The sequence below is a fragment of the Gallus gallus genome, chromosome 2 (assembly GCF_016699485.2).
Source record: "Gallus gallus isolate bGalGal1 chromosome 2, bGalGal1.mat.broiler.GRCg7b, whole genome shotgun sequence".
NCBI classification, from domain to species: Eukaryota; Metazoa; Chordata; class Aves; order Galliformes; family Phasianidae; genus Gallus; species Gallus gallus.
In genome coordinates this window covers 16,397,537-16,418,292 of record NC_052533.1, presented here as the reverse complement: position 1 = coordinate 16,418,292, position 20,756 = coordinate 16,397,537, and the positions used below count along the sequence as shown (strand labels likewise).

Genomic DNA, 20,756 nt, shown 5'->3' with positions numbered 1-20,756 from the left:
ACGTTTGGTTTTTTTCTGTTTAGAGTGGTGTACTCAGCTCCTGAAGGCTGAGTGAGAACATGGATGGAAGAGCCATAGAGCAGTCCATTACATTACTAAGAGTTATGGTTTGTATTCAGAATCTGAGAGAAAAAAATGTTGTAGCTGTGGAACAATACTGCTTTGTGAATAGTGCAAAGTTCAGAATGCCAAATGGACTTAGTTAAAGTCATGCTTGTAAAAGGTTCTCCCTTCTTAAACACATGAAGAAAGCATGCAAAGTATTTCACCATCTCTAGAGAGATGGTCCTCTTCTTGTCCCGTGGTACTGCTTCTTGACCAAAATCAATATGGTTGGATATGGAACATCATGCAGAGTCATGAAAATTGGTTTTAAACCATGAAGGCTGTCTTCCTTTTGCAGGTAACATATGAGTGGCAGAGTTAGCATGTGATGTGGCTGCTGGCTCAGGAGAGCTCCCTCCAGCTGCCCACAGCAATGTTCTCCTGAAGAAGCACCTGGAGGAGGTCATTTCTGGCAGGGCAGGAGAGTTGAGCATCAGCCTGAAATAACTCACTTTCCCTTCTAGGCCATGGCAAGAAACAAACTCATAGTTCAGGGTTTAAGCTGTTCACAAATATGGTTAATTTTTTTCCCACTGACATCTTGCAGGAACAAGGTGGCATTATCCCCATTTTGCACAGCCAGCATTGAGGCACAATAAGATTAGGGTTATGTGGTCTGTCTAATCTGGGTGTCCATTTTGCAATGCTTTTGGCTCAGTTACAGAGCTCAGTCATATCTACGTAGAATGTTATATATGGTCTCACTAGCCAGGAATACAGCCCCCTGTGCTCAGTTCTGCTGCAGACTGCAACAAGAAAAAATTCTAGGTTGATCCCCAGCTAGAAGAAGGACATGTTCTCAGATTGTGTCTGTGAAACATGGCTTGAGAGGTGACTTTTGCATTTGTAGAGGAGCTCTGAAGCACAAAGTTAGAATTCAGTTCTCCTGCATGTGCTCAAGACCACTTTTTTTCTCCTGCAATCTTTCATCTTATTCACTAGGCATCTGAAATGTTGTCTGCAACAAATTAGACATCTTTCTTTATTAACCAACCTTGATTTATCTCTGGAATTGCTCTGTCACATGGATTAATTGAGTCTGGTCTCCCAGGAAATGATATGGTTAACTGAAGATTATCACACACAGGAGAGCAATTTAAAACTGCATATGTGGTGTTTTAATTTTAGTGCTGTTCAAGTTTTAGAGATGCCAAAGCTGTAAAAGTAAGGATGAAGGACTTTCCTAAGGCCTCAAAGAAGAGTTAATGTGTAAACCTTGCTCCAAAATTGACTTACACGTTTCTTGATTTTCCTTGTTTTCTTATATGATTTTTGTTTTCCTGAACCTATGTTTTCTTACCTTACCTGATGTCATACCCTTACTGCCTTTACATCCTTGCCATCTGTAGGTGCTTTTCCCTTGCCCTCTCAAGTGTCAGAAGGATCTTATCCAAATCCTGAAAGGGAGGAAAGTGACTTCTATCACTACTTTCAGTTCTCCATATCTCATTCCACCGGTCCATGCAGTCAGCTGAGGTACTGACTTCAGTGAGCAAGGAGCAAGGACACGGATGCTGGAACTCACTCATGCTGGGGCTGGGCAGACACGTGTGAGTCAGGAGCAGGTCATTCTGCATCACTTAGATGAGGCCTGACAGTTCAAGGCTCAGAGATGTTGTGGAGGCACTGGAACAGTCTGCCCAGAGAGTTGTGGATGCCTGGCATTCAAGGCCAGGTTGGATGGGGGCCTGGGCAGGTTTGTCTGGTGGAAGGTGTTCCTGCCCATGCAGGAAGGTTGAAACTGGACGATCCCTAATGTCCTTTCCAGTGTTCTGTAATCCTATGATTTCTTGGCTATTTCTGGACACAGATGTGCCTTGTACTGGTTTTAAATATGAAAGAACAGTACAGACAACTGCACGTTTATCACATCCTAGTAAATATAATATCTCAGATCTTCAGGAAGTGTGAGTCAAGAAGACCAACCTGAGTGTATCTTTCTTTACACAGCAGATACGTATCACGTACTGTGGATATCTCATTGTCACTCATTATCAGAAGGTGCAGAGTATGACCAATGGCCCACGTGGATCCCAAGTGGGCAGGCGTGGACTGCCCCTAGTTGTAATGGGGTATAGGCTGGTCCAATGTGGTGGGTAATGGAGCTAAGTGTTCCAAAATGCTCCCTTTTCTAACACGATGGGCATTACAAACAAAAGGAATTATCATATTTTTAAAATGCTAAAGAATATATTTAACCAGGCAGGTTGATTAGATAATACAAAGATCAAATAAAATGTTACATTAAAAAAAAAGTAACTAGCAAGATATACATTTAAAGATTAATTAACCTATGCACATGGCATATTGAGGCCACATTGTGTTTACATCTCATCTTCCATTCATATCTTCATCCATCTATGTCTCTAAAGCAGTCATTTCTTTTCTTAGTCGTTTGTCTGTCAGAGATTTGCATCCATCTGAATGCCTGGTTTGGACAGTTACAAAATAGCTACTGCACGTTTTTTTTAGTATTATTTTTACTTCACATTCCCTGTCCAGACATCTGTTGGCAGATTGCTCACGTAGGAATTCCCATCATTTTTCAGAAGTGGAAAAGAAGACACTTCTTGTGCTTAATAAGTAAAAAGGGGTAATTTTTCAGCCCTGTGATGAATCATATTTGAAGGACTAAGATTATGGATTTTGGACTTAGAATTTGGTCTTGACAGGTTTGCATTATGGTAATACATTCCTTTAGTTTTCAAGTTACTCTTCCTACAGCAGGCTTGTAGTGAAATATTATTCAGCAAACCACATTTTGTTCCTTATAGATATTTTGTGCAAGACAGCCACTAATGTGCAAAGCACAAAACGAGAAAGACCTCAGAGATAAATCATGCTTAAGAATTTCGCTCTTAAATGTTTCACTATTCATCTATCTATCCAGCTATCAACTTAAAGTTAGTTACATCTGTGTTACATATAACAAATATATACATATATTAGCTTGTTTTGTGTTGAGAGATCAGAAAGACTATATAGGAAAATACTAGAGCAAATTTTTCTATCTTCAGTTTTTTATTACAAAATGCTCTAACAGTATATATCTAATTATGTGAATAGTTTTCCCCCTCAAGTGCAACTTCTACACATTACATTTAAGCATTTTTGATAACAAATTGTTTTTCAGTTAATACATTTTGTTTGTTATCATCAACAAAATTATTGTTGTGTTGGTTTTGGCAACCATAGGAACTCTGTTGTTTTACCTTGTGTTTTTAAAGCTATTTCCCATTTGTGTTACATACCAGATGTCACACTAATTATTATCTACATACAGGAATGCCCTCTCTGCTCTAACTATAAAGCTTTTATAAAAGCTTTTATAAAAGCATTATTCATTAAATAGTACCAACCACTGTTGTACTCCAGTATATTGCTTTATATATATTGCAATATAATGCTTTGAAATACCCTCTTCTGTCTTAGGAACTTTGTATGAGTATAATCATGAAACTGACAACTAAGAAATTTGCAGAATTAAGCAGATTCAAGGATCATTCATTCCTACTTACTTCATTGTAATTGTCTTTACTATCTGTATGCAACGTATTCATTTTCATTGCTGTTCTATCATGATATTTTTTTTCAGTCTGGATAAAAACACATACATACTCTTGTAAATCTATAAAGTTACACCAGATCTTGTTTTAATGGTAAAAAATAAGCACAGTTTGGCCCACACTTCTTACATCAATAATACTTTCAGCACATGTCATTTCCTACATGTATTTTCATGCCATTAATACCCAACGTTTTCAGACTTTCAACTTCTGTTAGCACTGGTAACTAATCATTTCTATCAGTAAGAGACGTGGGGCTCTTCTCACTGTGGTTGTAGAATAGAGAAAAATTAACCATATACTTTGGGGGTATGTGCCATTTATTTCATGATTGGCTCTTACATTAGCTATGCAGCTCTACTGTGAATTTCTGTATTCCTTTATTTATTTATACTGTGCTACACTTTGGAAGAAAGGCAAAATGAGAAGAAATAGGCCATGTGGCGTGTTCTGGGGAATGCCTTCTGAAATAAGGGTTATCATTGAACACAGGACAGTAAAATACAGTAATTTGCCTTTAGCATTCTGTGAATGCATTTTCTCCTTTTCACTTTCTTCTTAAATCAATACAGAGCAATCAGAGCAATACATTTCATTACTTTGAAGAGCAATACATTTCAGTGCCATGATTCTGCATATGCAAGATAAGTGTACTTAGAGAAAACAAAACTGATAATATTTGTAAAGGAGCCTGATGTCTTATTGAAGCAAAATCCATATTCAGCTTGTTTAGAGAATACTTAAGGAACAAGATTGCTTGATAGGGAATTCCTGTGTAGGTGTTTTTAAGAAACTAGAATAATACATAGAATTCAGTGGTAGCATAGCTTCTATACATAGAAAAGATTAGAAGATTTGAAATGTTATAGCACTATAATGTATGCATCTTATAGCAGTTACAGAGTGTTAATGGTAGAAGGAACTGGAGGACCTGTTCTCGTGAGATGTTCAGTGCAGATATTTTATTTCAATCTGTTGATAATAGGGGTTCACAGATATTTGTACACTTATCCAAACCAAACCAATAGCAATTGGCTGATCATTCCCATAGAGGGCAGTAAGAAGTTTGATAAATAACTGATTTCCCATTACATTACATCTTACTATATTTTTAATTCAATTTATTTCTATATTTATAGTCAGTAGTAATTTAAGACCCAGTGACAAAGTACAGAATTTCAGAAACCAACAAAAAGCTGAACATGGAATTTTCCTTCAGTGCAGGCAGCTGATTGGATTCAGTTCAGAGATGAGGAGCTGAGGCAGGGTTCAACTCACCTACCCAGATGTGTGAGATGGGGTACTCAGGTAGTCATCAGAGTGCTCTCAATTCTAAGGAGAAATATGGCATCTTGCCATGTTAGGATGTGATGCCTTGCACTGCAGAGCTGGCTGGCTGCTCATACGCAGCAAGAAGACTACTGGCTGAGCATAGGTGAGTTCACTCCTAACCCTTCCACAAAATACAATGGTCAGTGGATTAGTTAAAAAAGTTTGACAAGCCAAAAACAGTGTGTGAGTAACAACGGGATTACACTCAATTTCTGAAGCTGGCCCAGAGCAGTGCTGGTATCGCAGGGGTCTCTTACAGAACTGCACCTTGCTGCTCAGGCTTAACCACTTACAGCCACGTCAGTCCAGAGTGCAAGGCAAGGCACAAAGGTGCCAGCTGTATTCCTGCTATGTGGCAGAGCTGTGTTTTTTTCCTTCAAGGGGAGGTTTTTCAAGGTGGCTATGACATGATTTCAGTTGTATCAAAAGCAAAATGATGTCACAGCGGAGCGTCTACTGGGACCTGCAGCCAGAGGACTGGTGGGTGCAGATGACTTAGCTCTAACAGCATTGTCTAAGCTGATGCTGACCCTTTCTTCCTTTATGCATTTTTCTTCTAACAGAGAGAAACACGTCATTTGGTATAATTATGTTAGGCCCTCAGAAGTGACTCATAATATTACGGGCACCAGCAAAATTAACTGTCATGAACAGTGGAAATTTTTAAACCCGAAATAGATTGTTTTATCTGAGTTACAAACCTTTGAAATGAAAATGTTGACTTAAAAACTTGAAGTCTTTAGCATCACCAGTAGCTACCTCTCTAACAAGAGCCAAAGCTACAAGTAATCATACTCGTTATTTTAAGTAATGTCAAGCTTCTGTAGTACCGATTTGGAAAATGAGCAAGCAATTATTAGACATTGTCTCAAGGAAGAAATTATTTGATAATGCCTTAAAAGTTTCTATATTGAAAAGCTGAACCACCACGAGTGCAAAGATTCCTGATACAGAGAAAAAGTGGTGTTTAAAATTAAAAGCAGATGTATGATGTACAGTAACAGTATCTGAAAGAGTTTGAATGCCTGTGTGTAGATATATACATTTATACGTATATACTGTCTTTATATAGATACTCACACGTGCAGAAGATACTGTAGTACTTCAAATTTCCTTCCTTTTCCATCTATAAAACTAATTGCAAATTATTTCTTTTTGTTCTTCTCACAGCTGAATTTTTATTCCTCTTGTGGGGTGTTTATCTCTGCTATGCAGTGCGGACAGTCCCATCAGCATTTCATGAGCCACGTTATATGGCTGTTGCAGTTCACAATGAGCTCATTATCTCTGCTATATTCCATACAATTAGGCAAGTGATCTGTAGATCTAGTAATTAACTATTTATCTTTCAGGTTTCATATGGTGCAACATAAAATGGGTAAATGAAATAGGATGCATAAGGGAAAGTCTCATAAATATTTACTTAATTACTAAACTTAAAACTGTTCCCATAGAATTCAAGAATGTATATGATCAACTCCTCATTAATAATATATATTTAGGGCGTTTCTGTCCATATTGCTGGCTGATGCGTTCTTTGTTCAAAGTTCAGTACACATGACAAACTAGAGGTAGGAGAAATATTGTCGGTCTTGAATCACTTACACACCACTCACTGGTTTGTATCCCTAGAAAAGCAGCAGGTAAGAATGTTGGTTGATATGAACGTGTCCTGGTGTGTAACAGATTGGTAAAGTGCAGCTGTATGTTGAGATAATTGCACTGGATTGTGCATGAGGCATAGTGCTTTATACGCTGACTTGAAAATTGTTATGCTGTAACAGTAATATAAGGCATGTATTTCTTTGAAAGCTTATAATGAGCTCAATGTTTCACATTTGTAAATTATCAGAACAGCAACAAGCAAATAAGAGTCTTTGCCAGAGCTGCATGAAAATTATCTTATCTGCCTTTCCCTCAGAGCACCTCGTAATAAGGATAAGGAATTCGGAATAGCAAGACAGCATGAATTTCAGCTCATGCACCAGGAGATTCTTACGACTTTCCTATTACATTCTTACACCTTCCTTTGCCTCCTGACAGACCTTATCTACTCTGATTTATTTTTTTACACCACTCCACTGACAATCTTCAAATACTGCTCTCAGTTTGTAGGTCTGTATTGGAGCTCACATTTCTCTCTGCCTTCTTGATGTTTTCTTTCGTGTTGCAGCATTTTTCTCTGAGTAAACACCAGCAAAAGAAAGAAAAGAAATCTTTTGTCTCCGTTCCTGCCAGGTGCTCTCTTTCTCTGCCATGGTTATAAAGTTCACTACACTTCTCAGGCTTCCAACTTTTTCTTTCCTTAATCTTCTCCTAACCCCATATCTTGGCATTTATGCACATTCAGAATCTCCTTGTTTACTCCCTAACGCAAACATATGAAAAATTGTTTTTAAAATTTGTATTTGGTTGAAATGTTTTTCTTTTCTGTTCTTGATAGGGTAGATGTAAAACTCAGTTACACTACTTTTGAATTGCCTGCAACTCGTATGGTAGCCTTTCAGTCAAAATTTTCCCCCAGTAATTAATGTTCGTATACCATACTTTGGTCCATGGTAGAAGATACAGCTCAGTGCATTAGGAGAAGTATTTTGTAGGCTGCAAGTTTCTTTTAGCAATCGGATGGAAGTAATCATCCAACCCTGAGGATTTTCCTTGAAAACCACTAGGAATATGAGAAAAAGGAGAGACTTCTCTCTCTTACATAGACCTGGTCCTGTTGGCATTTCTAAGCAGGCCAGTGGTTTGCTTGTTCTCAGGTGCAGATTGACAGAGTTCTTTCATTTTTTCTGAAATGTTCCTACACTTGCTGGTCTTAACCAAGCCAAGAATTCTGAAGAGATTTCTTCTGTCTACGCCTTCATTGAGAACAAGTGTAATGCAGTTAGGCAAAGAAGGCACAGAAGGACTTGATTTTTCCCATTATCTGTTCTTTCAGCCTAGGGTCAGCTGATTTTGTTCTTCCTTCTTTTTTTTTTTTTTAATGTACATTTTGTATTTTGTATTTTTGTATTGCTTTCCTTTCTTCTACATGCTGATTTGCTAAAGAAACACCGTGTATTTTTTGTATATAGGAATGAACAAAATGCATTGGAAATACAGAGTCCTTCCTGAGGTGATGTACACATCCATATACACAAGTCTTAACTGAGTCTCAAGTTCACTTTTCTTTACATGCATTTTTTCTTGCTTCTGTCTTCTCTGCCAAGTTCTGCATGGAGCTGAAGGAGCTGCAGGGTAAGATGTACATTTATATGACATATCTGAATTGTCATGAAGTTGAAAGCACTGGAGTCTTGAAGTATACCTATTATTATGTTGCAGCCATCCAGTCTGAAAACTCCTGAAGCTCATAAAAGATTAATGTGAGCACCAAATAAAACCTTGAATTGTTTATGTTTGTTCTTTAAAAGTATGATTTCCATTCCAGAAACAGAGGGTTCTTGATCTGCATTGCACTTTCTCTTGTATTATCGAGAAACATTTTGATGGGAAAATCTCATTTGAATAGAAGCTCTGTCTCTACAATGATCAGGCACAGAGCTCTGTTAGTAACAACTTGCTTCCATGTCATTAGCCCATCTTACTGCCCCTTCTTATGATTTTCTGTGATTGTTCTTAACCCATCTGCCTTAGCCATTCTCTGCCCTTGTCTTCTCCCTCATAAGCAACCCACTCTTTTGTTACTCTCTCATTACTGTTGGTCCCAATTTTGCTACATTTGTATTCAAATCTGATATTTCTATCATAACCAAGGTAATCACAGCCTTATAAACTATTGCCAATACAGTTACATCAGGACTGCTGGCCTTGCAAGTTCTGCTCACTCAAGGGCCTGCAACACTCCCTTAATTACCTGTGAAGTTTGGCTGTCTTTCAGATGATGCCCTGCCATCCCTCATGGCACTATCTGTATGTATCTTTTTGCTCTGCTGTTTGTTGTATCCAGCAGTCTCTCATGTCATTTCCGATAGTTCTTGTGTTCAGATAGCTGAACCCTTGGCCTGAGCCTTGTCATCTGCCTGCACACCTTAGCAGCAACAGCTGTATTGTCAGAAAGAAGGATTTAAAACATTTTATTGTATTCATGAAACACTATATTTGCAAAGTAATAAACATGAAATGATTAACATATTATTGTGGCGTGTAAGCCAATGTTTCATGCCAGACTATTTATGTTAACAAAAGCTTCTGCAAAATGTGCATCTGTGATCTTGGGTAAGCTGCAAATCTCATTTTGATGTGAATGATTTATATAAACCTTCAGATTACAAGCCAGTGGTACATCCATTCATCCATTGCATTGCTTACCGTTTATATCTTTGGGAGCTCACTAAAGCAGAAAAGCCAAGCAGTGCTTGCTCTACCACCCTTTTAGAAAGCTCAGCAAGGAACTGTTTCGTTTGTGAAGTTCAGCCACCCATTTCCTAGTGTTTGCAAGGCTCTTGGGCCATAAGCGGTCCTGAAATCAACACCATCTCTTTGCTCCCCACTGAAATGCAGGCCGGTTATGTTCTTTCTTTGTTGGCTTATCAGCCACACTCTATAGCTGCAATCTCTGGACATCCTCTATTTACAAAGTTCACTGCAAATTATCATAGTAGGTGTGCTTACTTAACCTAAAATCAGCAGTTGAAATCCTTAATGCAAACTGCTGTAGCTCAGTTCATGCCAAAGACTATTTACACTATCTGAAAAACAAACAAACAAACAGCTAAATAGAGTGAGAACACTGGAATAAGCAATATTCTCTAAGATGTGTTGTTACTTTTATACTTTGTTTCGGCTTGTGTTGTTGTTTTTGTGTTTTTTTTTCCTGAATTGTTTTCAATTTGTGGCACATAGGTAAAGCATGTGAATATAATGGTTAGTCTGTATGAAATCGCTGCAAAACAAAACCAGTTGTGCTTGGCCTTTCAATGAAAAGAAACCTCAGGAACATTCAAAATGTCAAATCGAATGCACTGGAGAAATGACAGTGAATTGCAATGCAATTCTTTTTTCAGATTCATTCTTGCTTCAAGACTTCAGTCTGACTGGATGCTGATGCTGTTCTTTGCACACACGCACTTGACTGTGACAGTCACTGTTGGGCTACTACTGATCCCCAAGGTATTCTGTTCTTTTATCTTTTGTCAAGACCAGATAATTATCAGGAAGATAATTTTGTCATGCAGAAGCAATTCTGTATAAAAGTAGCAAGCAGCTGGTAGAAAAGGAAGATGTGAAATTTGGCTGTGATGCCTAAAAGTGTATCTTTTTTCTTTTATAAACTTGTACACATTTTGAAAGATTCTTTCTTTCAATTTTCAAAATTCCATATATTCAGAGGACTGTTATTTTCAATTTAAACTAAACAAATAGATTTGATTTATACAAGAAAGAAAAGATCTTGCCTAATGATCTTTATTTCAGTTATTTGCTTGACTGGGCCACTGGCAGTATTACCTGAGATCAAAGAGTTTGGGTGAGGGCCTAGAAAGGCTAAGGTGGACCATTAAATAAAAGTGGGATGAGGAGCTTAGACAGTCCATGAGATGGAGTGATTGGGACCTAAACCCAGCAGTTGTCACTGTGCAGTGGTTTCACCCTGATGGGCTGCTGAGCTCCATCATGCAGCTCTGTCATGCTCCCTCCTCAAAGGAAAAAGGGGAGAAAATAGGATGAAAAAGTGCTCAGGGGTTGAGATAAGGACAGGGAGATCATTCACCAATTATCAGACTCAGCATAGAAAGATTAACTTATTACCTATTACTAGACCAGAGCAATGAGAAACTAAAAGTAAACTAAATACACCTCCATCCATCCTCCTCTGTGTCCTCCCCAGGAGCAGCACAGGGGATCAGGGAAAGGGGGCTGTGATCAGTCTGTAACACTTCATCTTGCCACTCCTCCATGGTCACTCTGCTCCTGCTCCACACAGGGTCCCTCCCACAGGACGCCATCCTTCCTGAACTGGTCTCTCATGGGCTTCCCACTGGCTGCAGCTCTCCAGGCGCTGCTCCAACATGGCTCTGTACCATGGAGACCACCCTTCAGGCACTGCTCCACACTGGTCCCCACAGGCAGCAGCTCCCCCAGCCCTCCCACCCCACTGCAGTCTCCTCCCCATGGAGGATGAATGTAGCTTTCTTCTTGTGCACTACTCCAGCGAAACAAGTGACTTTATAATTGCTCTTGAAATGACTTGAAACATTAATCAAAAGGTCAAGAATCAAAGGGAACAGTAAAGGTGAAAGTTGCATAAAAGGAAAAATGCTAGGAAGTTCAAGTTAATGCCCTTTTCAGCTTAATGTAGCTGCTGTTTCTGTCTTTTCCTGATTTGCTGACAAACTCTCAAAAATACGTATATTAAACAGTCATAACCAGAGGATGCACTGATGCACCCTTAACACTGCAAAGCCCTGTTTTTTTAATGACTCTACTGGTCTTTAGTAATAGTTTTATTTTCTATTTTTTTTCCATTAACTTAATTACATGTTTTCAGAGATGCCTTCCCAGACTAGCCTAGAAAATTTGGTAACCTTTCTGAAACTGACTCATAACTAAGGATCAGGGTTTCCATTTTTAGTTCATTATCTCTGTAACACTGTACAGACTTTCCTTCCAGCACCCCAAAGAATTCAGGGAATCAAGGGAAGATTCACAAGGTTTAGTTCCATTCACAAAGTCCTGAAGCCAGATGACTACATGGGCAACAGAATCACAGATGAGTGAATCCGTATGAATAAAGAAATAGCTGACACAACCTCTCTTTCCAGTGCTTAATATCAATTTTTTTTGGCCACTCTGTCTATTCATTTTCAGGGTCAGGATCCAAAATGGGAGAATCACTTTCTGCAGGATTATTCGACTGCATGGAATATGGAATGTAGTCGTATGGTTTTAGCAGCCTAGTTGGAAATACTGGAAGTGTATTCCCATAAATTTGTCATACAAGCTTAATGTGAATGCAATGTAAAACGGCACGAGTAAGCAGCAGAACAAGTACAAAGGATTTTTCTAATGCAGATTTCTGAACCCTTGGTTAGTGGTTAATCCACCATTAATATGAGTTCTTCCATACTGTACTGTTGTTCTACAGGACACTAGTTACACCGGCGATGCCTAGAGGTATTGAGTTTAGAAAATCATACTAAATCCACTGTGATCAACTGTATAATGAAAACTATTGTAAACTTTTACTGTGCCCTAATGGCAACATTTTTGTTCTGAATGCTTATTGCAGTTTTCACATTCAAGCAATAACCCAAGAGATGATATAGCTACAGAAGCTTATGAAGATGAACTTGATATGGGCCGATCTGGATCCTATCTGAACAGCAGTATCAATTCAGCATGGAGCGAGCACAGTTTGGATCCTGAAGATATTCGGGTATACATAACTCACTCAAATATCATTTGTTTTCAGAAGCATTTCTTCCACATTGGTAAATTCTGAATCAGTTTGATTTTTTTTTTTGCAGATACCAAATGAAACAGGTCAGCTTAAATCTCTCAGTGATTGTGGTTTCAGGTCATGTGAAATATCTTGGAAAGAATTGACCAGCATAAGGAGAAGCTGCACTACTAGTTGTAGTAAAAGTCATACTGGAGGCTGAGGAGGAAGAAACTTCCACAGCAAAAATTATTAATCAGTTTACATAGGTTCTTTGAATTGTCTGGAAACACAGACAGCATTTGGTGTCACTGTGATTAGTCATTTGTACGTAGCTATATAATATATCATTTTAATAAACATGAGAAATAGAAAACTGTGCTATTACTGCCTTACATGATAAAAGGACATTTCTGCCTGGAACTTGTCTAACTTACAGTCCCAGAACACAGAATAGCAAGAGTCAGAAGGAAAGCTTATACCACAGTTTTGTATGAATGTGTATTCATTGTGCATGCTGTCTAATGTGCAGCCATGCAAGGTAACTGGTTTGTGTGCTAGGGTTGAACTTAGTTTTAGGGTGGAAAAAAAATGAGATTCAACTTCATATGTGGAGAAATGGCATATTCAAGAATTTGTAAAGAAAGTGGGATAAGGTTGATGTCATTTTTAGGCTTGTTTGGCTTTGCTCTGTTCATACTATTTTTGCTATTTACTTTGCTTTACAGGATGAGTTGAAGAAACTGTATGCCCAGCTTGAAATCTATAAAAGGAAAAAGATGATTGCTAACAACCCACATCTCCAGAAAAAAAGGTGCTCTAAAAAGGGCTTGGGGCGCTCGATAATGAGGCGTATTACAGAAATCCCAGAGACAGTCACTAGGCAATGCTCCAGGGACGAGAAGGACCTGATGGAGCACAGTGCTGTGAAAAACACGGCTACACTGAAAAAAACCCCACAAGATTCCACAAGTTCTGTAAAGCCAAAAGAAGAGACTTTGAAAAACAGAGTCTTCTCATTAAAGAAGTCCCACAGCACTTACGATCATGTCAGGGATCAAACAGGAGAGCCTAATAGCATAACTACAGAAAGCACAGAAGTTACAGCTGCTGAGAATTCACTTCTGGATTCCTTAACTGGTAACAATTTAACCAAAAAAGCTGAAAAAGCTGAAGCAGTGTCCACTGAATCGGTCCCTTTGGTGTGCAAATCACTAAGTGCACATAACCTAAGTGCAGATAAGAAGCCTCTGCATCCAAGAACATCTGTGTTACAGAAATCCCTCAGTGTTATTGCTAGTGCCAAGGAAAAGACTCTGGGACTAACGGGTAAAACGCAAAGTCTAGAAGAAAGTGCTAAATCTCAGAAATCTCAGCAGAAAGGGAAGGAAGGCAGCAAAAAGCACTCAGCAGCCGACAAAGGGGAGCACAAGGATTCGCACCGGAAGAACTCTACGCAATCTGAGGAGACAAAGAAAACCCATAAGTCTGGCATTATGAAGCAGCAAAGGGTTAGTCAGACACCTGCAAATCCAGACACAGGCCCAGGTAAGTCTCTGCACAAGGACACTTTCGACATAGGTGAAGTTTGTCCTTGGGAGATATATGACCAAACTCCTGGTCCTGTGCCTTCTGACTCTAAGATTCAAAAACATGTGTCTATTGCTTCCTCAGAAGCAGAGAAAAATCACCCTTCCCAGCCAAAGGGGAAATCTCATCATAAGCAGAAGACTCCTGAGGGCTACCAACAGTCGAATCAGCAGAGCCCACAGAAGTTGGAGGCGGGCACTCGGGAGGTGCAAGAGCAGCACATTTTTGAAAATGATAAAAAACAGTTGAATTCCAAACCTCAGGGCTCCCCTGGGCTGAAGCGCGAGAACGTTAACAGATATGCACCGAATGTTTGTGGGGGGGAGCGCGAGGAGCTGCCCCAGAAAGCAGCAGAAAATGTCAGTAAGTTGGTGGAACAAAAAAAAGTTGCCTCATCTGAGGGAAATGTGCTTTCTGACTCCCGTAAGCCAAGTGGTTACTCGCAGCAACCTTTAGCATCTCGAGCTGAAGTCTGCCCTTGGGAGTTTGACACACCAGATTTACCAAATGCAGAAAGAAGTGTAGCTTTATCGAACACCTCTGCTATAAGTGCAAATAAAACAGCAACACCTCGAAAATAAGAGGCTTTTGGACTGAGGAAAGTAGCAACACCGAGAAGAAAGACAACAGGAAAGACAAAAGGGACTTAGGCCAAAAGGATCTGAAAATTCCTAAGGAGCATCACTTAAGTCAAAGGAATCAGCACAACAAGTAGGAATTAAGCAAAGCAAATTATTATTATTGTTATTATTTATTTGTTGAGTGCCAACAATGTGATTAGCAGTGCCCAGAATGTGGTCCCTGCTCCAAGGATTTTACTGTGTCATTGAAAGAAACTTGCCTTTGTGAAATCACTTCTCCTTTAAAAGCAAAATAAACAAAACACCAAAAGTTGGTAACAAACGCACACTGTACATCTCAACAGAATTATTTCTGAATGTGACAACTGGCTTTAACTTGCCCTTGGGACTTTAAGGATCCAACAGAAGTAGGGTGTAGGAAATGTCCTGATGGCAGAAAGGAGTATCAGTGAGCAGCTCTTAAAATGACGACTTTTCACTTTGCATATGTAATCTCGATAGCACTGCTAACTCAATGCATCCCAAAAACACATTTTATATAATGGTTGCTCTCATTTTCTTATTACTGTGTGTTTAAGTACATTGTTGTGTCTCATATTAAAGCATTCCAGATTGTATAATTTTTGCAACTACCTTTGATATTATGTGACACAACAACACATTTATGCAATCTGCAGATACTTTCTTCTTATTGCAACTTAAAATACCTGCTATAGACTTTTTGTTTATATGTAGAATTACAGTAATCTTTCACTGGCTGTGGAAGCCGTAACTCTCATTGGGAAATTCCTTTGGGGTTTGGGATTTTTTTTTTCTTTCCTGTGATTTATATAGTGAAATTTTTTGTTTTACTCTCTGTTATTTAAATTTATAGTTTGATACTGTATTATTCAGGGGTTTTATACACAGCAATTGTTATGCACTTCCCTGTTAATGCTCATAGACTTTGTTAATAGTGGAAATCCAGTCGTCTTAGCTGCATATTCTGGTAAGTCTTAGGACAACTTATCTGTTGTTTGTTACAAATTGAAAAATAGAATCTAACAAACCAGAATACCAACTCTAAACATCCGTGAGGGTGATCTTGTTCAGTATTTCATACTGAGCATATCCTACTACGTGAGACAGGCAAGAATGACAACGAATACACCCCAGAAATGATGACCTGATTTACTAAAACTGGACAACTCTGGGAAATTTATCAGCTATCTAACAGCAGTTTACTGTCTATCTCTGTTGGCAGACCTCCAGAAACTGGCCTTTGGAGATACACAAGTGAGGAGAGAAGTCCGAAATATTACTCTTCCCCATGTAGGCAGTGGCAAGAGACAGTAGAAATGGAAATGATGGGCATCTCTCTCCCACTCTCCAAATGCTTTTTTTTTTTTTTTAATTTACACATGCATTTATGGAAACTTTTACTATTTAATATAGCGCTAATTTTCAGTAATGGCTACAGCCATCATCCTGCATTTGAGCTTAATTCGAAGATGGCCCATTTACAACTATGAGCCTTGGTGCAAAAACACTCATGGTATACCATCAGGGCCTAAGAGGTATCATAGAGAATCTGTGTACCACTAATAATAAAAATTAGGTTCCGCCCTCACCCGTCTAAATTTAGTACCAGTGAAGTGCTATTCAATGGAATTGGCTGTACAAAGAGTACTCCAAAATAAAGGCAGCTCAGTCCTAAAGAACTTGTGCAATTTGAGAGAAGTGATGGGATTCAATGGAAGATGAAATGAGGATGATTGAACAGAATGTGTTGTTTAATATATATATATAATATATATATAAAATAGATATTTATATATGTTTAATATATATTTAACATGTCATATCTAATACACACATGCACATACACGTATGTAGTATAAAATGATTTTTGTGGCATCATAGAAAAAGTGGCTTAAGATAAAATGTGATGATTGGAGGGACTTAGATGAGCTGGGCATGAGGAGGACATTTTTTTGTCCTTTGAAAAAGACTGGAGAATATGGGTATGTCTATGCTGACAGATAGGACAGATCTTCCTGCTGCCTCTGCTGAGCCCAAACCTGGAACATGCAGATGCTGAGCCAGCTGGAAACAAGTCAGCTCAGGTCTCAGTGCTGTCTGAACACATTGGCCTCGCTCATAAATTCTGTCAAGACTCAGAGCTTGTGAGCTCCAGGTTATGGTGGCCAAACTGCCACAGCCAGCCTGGCAAGGTGGAATGGTGCTTGGTTCCACCATGCGGACATGCCCCCTGAGCAGTCCTGCCTCCCCCAACCATCTTTTCTAGGGTGCAGTTATGGCCTAGATCTGGTCTCTGCCTTCAACACACATCTTGCCAGGACCCTGATTTGTCCATCTGTGCGCATGTTTTGCCCACACAGTGCCAGTGGTGTTCCATGTGCAGCCCAAATCCAGCTTGCTACTTATTCTGCAAAAGGACTGAGTTCAGAGCCCACATGCCCAAATTCCTCCTTCCCCATCCCAGGCATTCACAGAACAACTTCAGCAGGATTTGATCAGCTGGAACAGTTTCCTGTACACTTCCCTGCATGGGAAGAAATCCATCCTGGGAATGCCTTCAGGGAGTCCTGCAGGTGCACACTGACGCTCCCCAGAGAGACGCACATCTTCAAACTTGCTGAGCATGGTGACCATACTCATGAGTGGAAGAAGGTTGTGCAGCACATCCAGGAGGTGGTTGGTGTGAGCGTGGAAGGAGGACAGCTTATGGCAGGTTGTCCTTACAAACAGAAGGCAGCGCTTTGTTGGAGCCAGGCATTGAGGTTAGAAGTGGGCATCTGTAAGCGGGTCATGAAAGGAAATTTTTGTACATCCTCACTGCCTCTTTGAGACAGGCATTCACAAGTAGCAGGTGCCAGTCCTGATGCCTGCACTTGTCCTGCCCTCCCTCCTTTACCTTGAGGAGGCTGCTGCTTGGAGTATGGTGCAGCATCCGTGGGGCACCGCTGTCCATTGCAGCACTGAGCCCTTCATGTATGGCTGTGTCTGAGCCACCACTCTGTCTACAATTCCTTGTTCATTTTATTTTTCTTTTCTTTTTAAAGACAACCTCATTGGAAATGCAGAAGCAAAGTGCACTCCTTTGTTGGGTTAACTCAGCCCAGCTGCACTGGCCACAGCAGAATGAAGGCTGGTTGACCAGTGAAAGCACTGGCTTGTGTATTCTGGATTGGTTTTGTTTTCTTTCATCCTGACCCCTTCCTTCACTTCTTAAAAAATGGCTGTTACGGTTCTTTAGGCTTGTTGTAGTCATACATCCTGACTGATACAATTGGAGAACTTTCCTTCAGAAAGCAACAAAGCTTTAGCAACTGATATCTGGGCTACAGATTCAATTGGTACTTTAGATTATTTTGCACTTAAGAAAGAGGGGCCAAACTTCACTTGACTACTATATTTCACTATGATGCTGCTAGAAACATTGCTTAATGAAGACATACTAAGTTAGACATAAATAATGTTCTGTATTTCATAGATTTTTCTCCACCAGCATATATTGGCTAGATTGCTTAGTTGTCTTTTTCTGGAGTTTCATTGTCATTACTCAGCCAAGAGAAGTGTGACTCTAGAATTAAGGTGTTTTCTAGCAGATCTGTTAAGAGAAGAGATAATAAACACTAAGGTCACAAACATTTGCTAGGTTGTCCTTTTAAATGCATGTGCAAGCTGCATTTCTCCTTTATTTCTAAGCCATGGTTTATAAATAAATTTATACCAACCTTATTAGACTTGTATAATTTATGCAAGATTATACGCTTCAAAATAAAAATCAGTACACACCTATCATCAGCTTTGGTGGCATCATAGGCCTGAAACCAGACAATACTTTTATATTTGCTCTCCTTAGGCTTTTGCATGCATATGACAACAGGCAGGCCTGAGAAAACACTGCCTTTTGACTTTTAACATTTTAGCTACTCCGAGTTGTAGAGTACATAAAGCTGTAAGTCTCTTCACTTTATAATGTGATTCTTATAACAATGTTATCTGGCTACCAACAGCATCCACCATGAAATACTTGATAGATTTATGTTGTAATGTGTTGCAGCATGTAAATAATGTAACTTCTCTGCAATAAAGCACATTTATATGAAATCTGTCTACAGTCTTTTGGGTTGTGAATTTTATGAAGTCATTACTGATCCAAACTAAACTAATAAAGCATCATAAACTGAAAGTGAGTTTTACAGCATGTATGGTCTGGTCACAGTGTTAGCATTTTCAGGAGTTTCCACACATTTCCTTGCCATCGACCTGTAGACTGTGTACTGTGTTCAGGATTTCAGGTTAAGGAAATCACATAGCCAACAGCTCTCTTATTTCAGTCACTGCAATTCAGAGACCAAAACTGCAGGATCTATGCTACATTCTCTTGAAAGTAATGGCAGCTAGAACACAAAAGATTAGGAAATAGATGGTATCTCATGATGTCATTGTAGAAGTCTGTAGGCCACCTGTATGGAATGTGTCCATGGGTGGATTCCTCATCTAATGTGTATATGTGTATGTAAACCATACAGAAAGGTAAAGATGATCAGAGACAGAGAACGGCTGCTGTGTGAACAGTGACTAGACCAACTGCAGCTTGTTGAACATGGAAGAGAGATGACTGAGACAGTGATGAAACCTACGTACAATTACAAATGGTCTGAAGGTGATTAGGAAGCTGATATTTGCTGGTTTTCATTATCCAGGAATTACAGAACACCCATGGTGACCATCATGCAGCACTTTAAAACAAATAAAGTCTTCTTCCACATGTGCTGTAATTGTGAAGCTCATTTTCACAAGTTGCTGTGGATATCATGAGTTCAAAAAGCATTAGGCAGGCCATGGAAGAGGAATCCATCAAGATGCTTGAAAACAGGATAAAAACTCTTAATATGCAGTTCGCTGAAGATTGTATAGTCACCCTGGTTTCTTTTCATGATCATCTACTACCGGATATGAGGCTATCAGTTATCACACTATTTTTAACTAATGTCCCATTATTCATGTAGGAGTTCTTGTAGTTTCTGTCACTTTCTCACTGCTTCTTGTGTTGAACCACTGCTGTTTCTGTAACTGTCCTAAGTCATGAAATCCAGGAGTGTTGGAGCCATGAGTGGGAGAGGAGAGGAAAGGGATTACATACATTCAGTAAATGAGCTGTGCACAAGTCCTTTAGAAGTAAGGATTCCATCTATCAGGATAATAAAGCCTGGAAATTTTCCTCTGAACCACTTCATGGTGCTCATCCCAAAGCTAGGGCTCTCACAGACACAGCATGCCATAACCAACAGAGGCCTTCTGAGCTCCACTTCTTACACTTCTCAGCTGCTAAAGAGTGAGTACAAGAGAGAAATGGACTTAGTGGAGAGGGTGCAGTGTAGGGCTATCAAGATGATCTGTGAAGAGAAGGTGAGAGTGTTGGGACTCTTCAGCCTGGACAGAAGGAGGCTTGAAGGGGATTTCACCAGTGTGTGTAAATCTCTGATGGGAGGTGCAAAGAGCACAGTGGTGCCCAGTGCCATGACAAGAGGCAATGGGTGCAAACTGGAACATGGGATTCTGTCTAGACTTCAGACCTCAACCATTCTGTAATTCTGTGAAGAATGTCCAAAGTGTTGTGGCTCAGGAACTCTTCAGGAATGGATTAGTGACAGATGGCCTCGTAAGACCAGTGCAAAGGATGCACACACGCATGTGCAAAGCATGAAAGAATGTGAAAGTCCAGGTGCTTGCATGTATTCTGGTTGAAATTTGATGAAAACTCTCATTTATAGCTGTACTTTCTATGAGTTCTGTTCTGTTGTGAAATGGATTTGATTCGAGGCTGCCCCCACCCTTCCTGGAGCAGATGAGATTGTTTGGCTGAGACCTAGCACCCTGCCAGTACCGTGAGGAGGGTATCAAGAAGGCTGAGATGGGCTCTTCACAACAGGGCAAGGTGGGAGTATATTGGAAATGCTCAGCCATTGCTTGGACCAGTGACTGAGCACCTGGTAGGAAGGCAGGGCCAATCCTGGGGAGCTCAAATGCATGCAATTCTCCTGAGTGACCAGAAGGGGTGGATCCTGGCTCCACCCCTTCCCAGACCTCCTTTAAGGGTTGGCAGTGGAGGCAGGGCTATCTCGCTGGAGATCCCTACATCCCTGAGGTCTTCTGAAGGTAAGCAGCTTCTTTCCTTTAGTTCTTTGC

At 39.8% G+C, this 20,756-nt stretch overlaps 1 protein-coding gene across 2 annotated transcripts in view; it reads left to right on the top strand.

The window, feature by feature from the left end:
* The window catches only part of GPR158 (G protein-coupled receptor 158), a 184,468-nt gene extending 165,797 nt beyond the window's left edge, over nt 1–18,671 (top strand). Inside the window, exons 8-11 of one of the 2 annotated variants that reach the window (NM_001257299.2) lie at nt 6,174–6,312; nt 10,013–10,118; nt 12,235–12,381; nt 13,113–18,671. In NM_001257299.2, coding sequence (NP_001244228.2) covers nt 6,174–6,312; nt 10,013–10,118; nt 12,235–12,381; nt 13,113–14,555 — 1,835 coding nt within the window. In that variant the 3' untranslated portion in view covers nt 14,556–18,671. The remainder of the gene's footprint in view (nt 1–6,173; nt 6,313–10,012; nt 10,119–12,234; nt 12,382–13,112) is intronic. The other variant, XM_040673575.2, reaches the window with a different exon arrangement.
* Nucleotides 18,672–20,756: the final 2,085 nt, after the last annotated feature.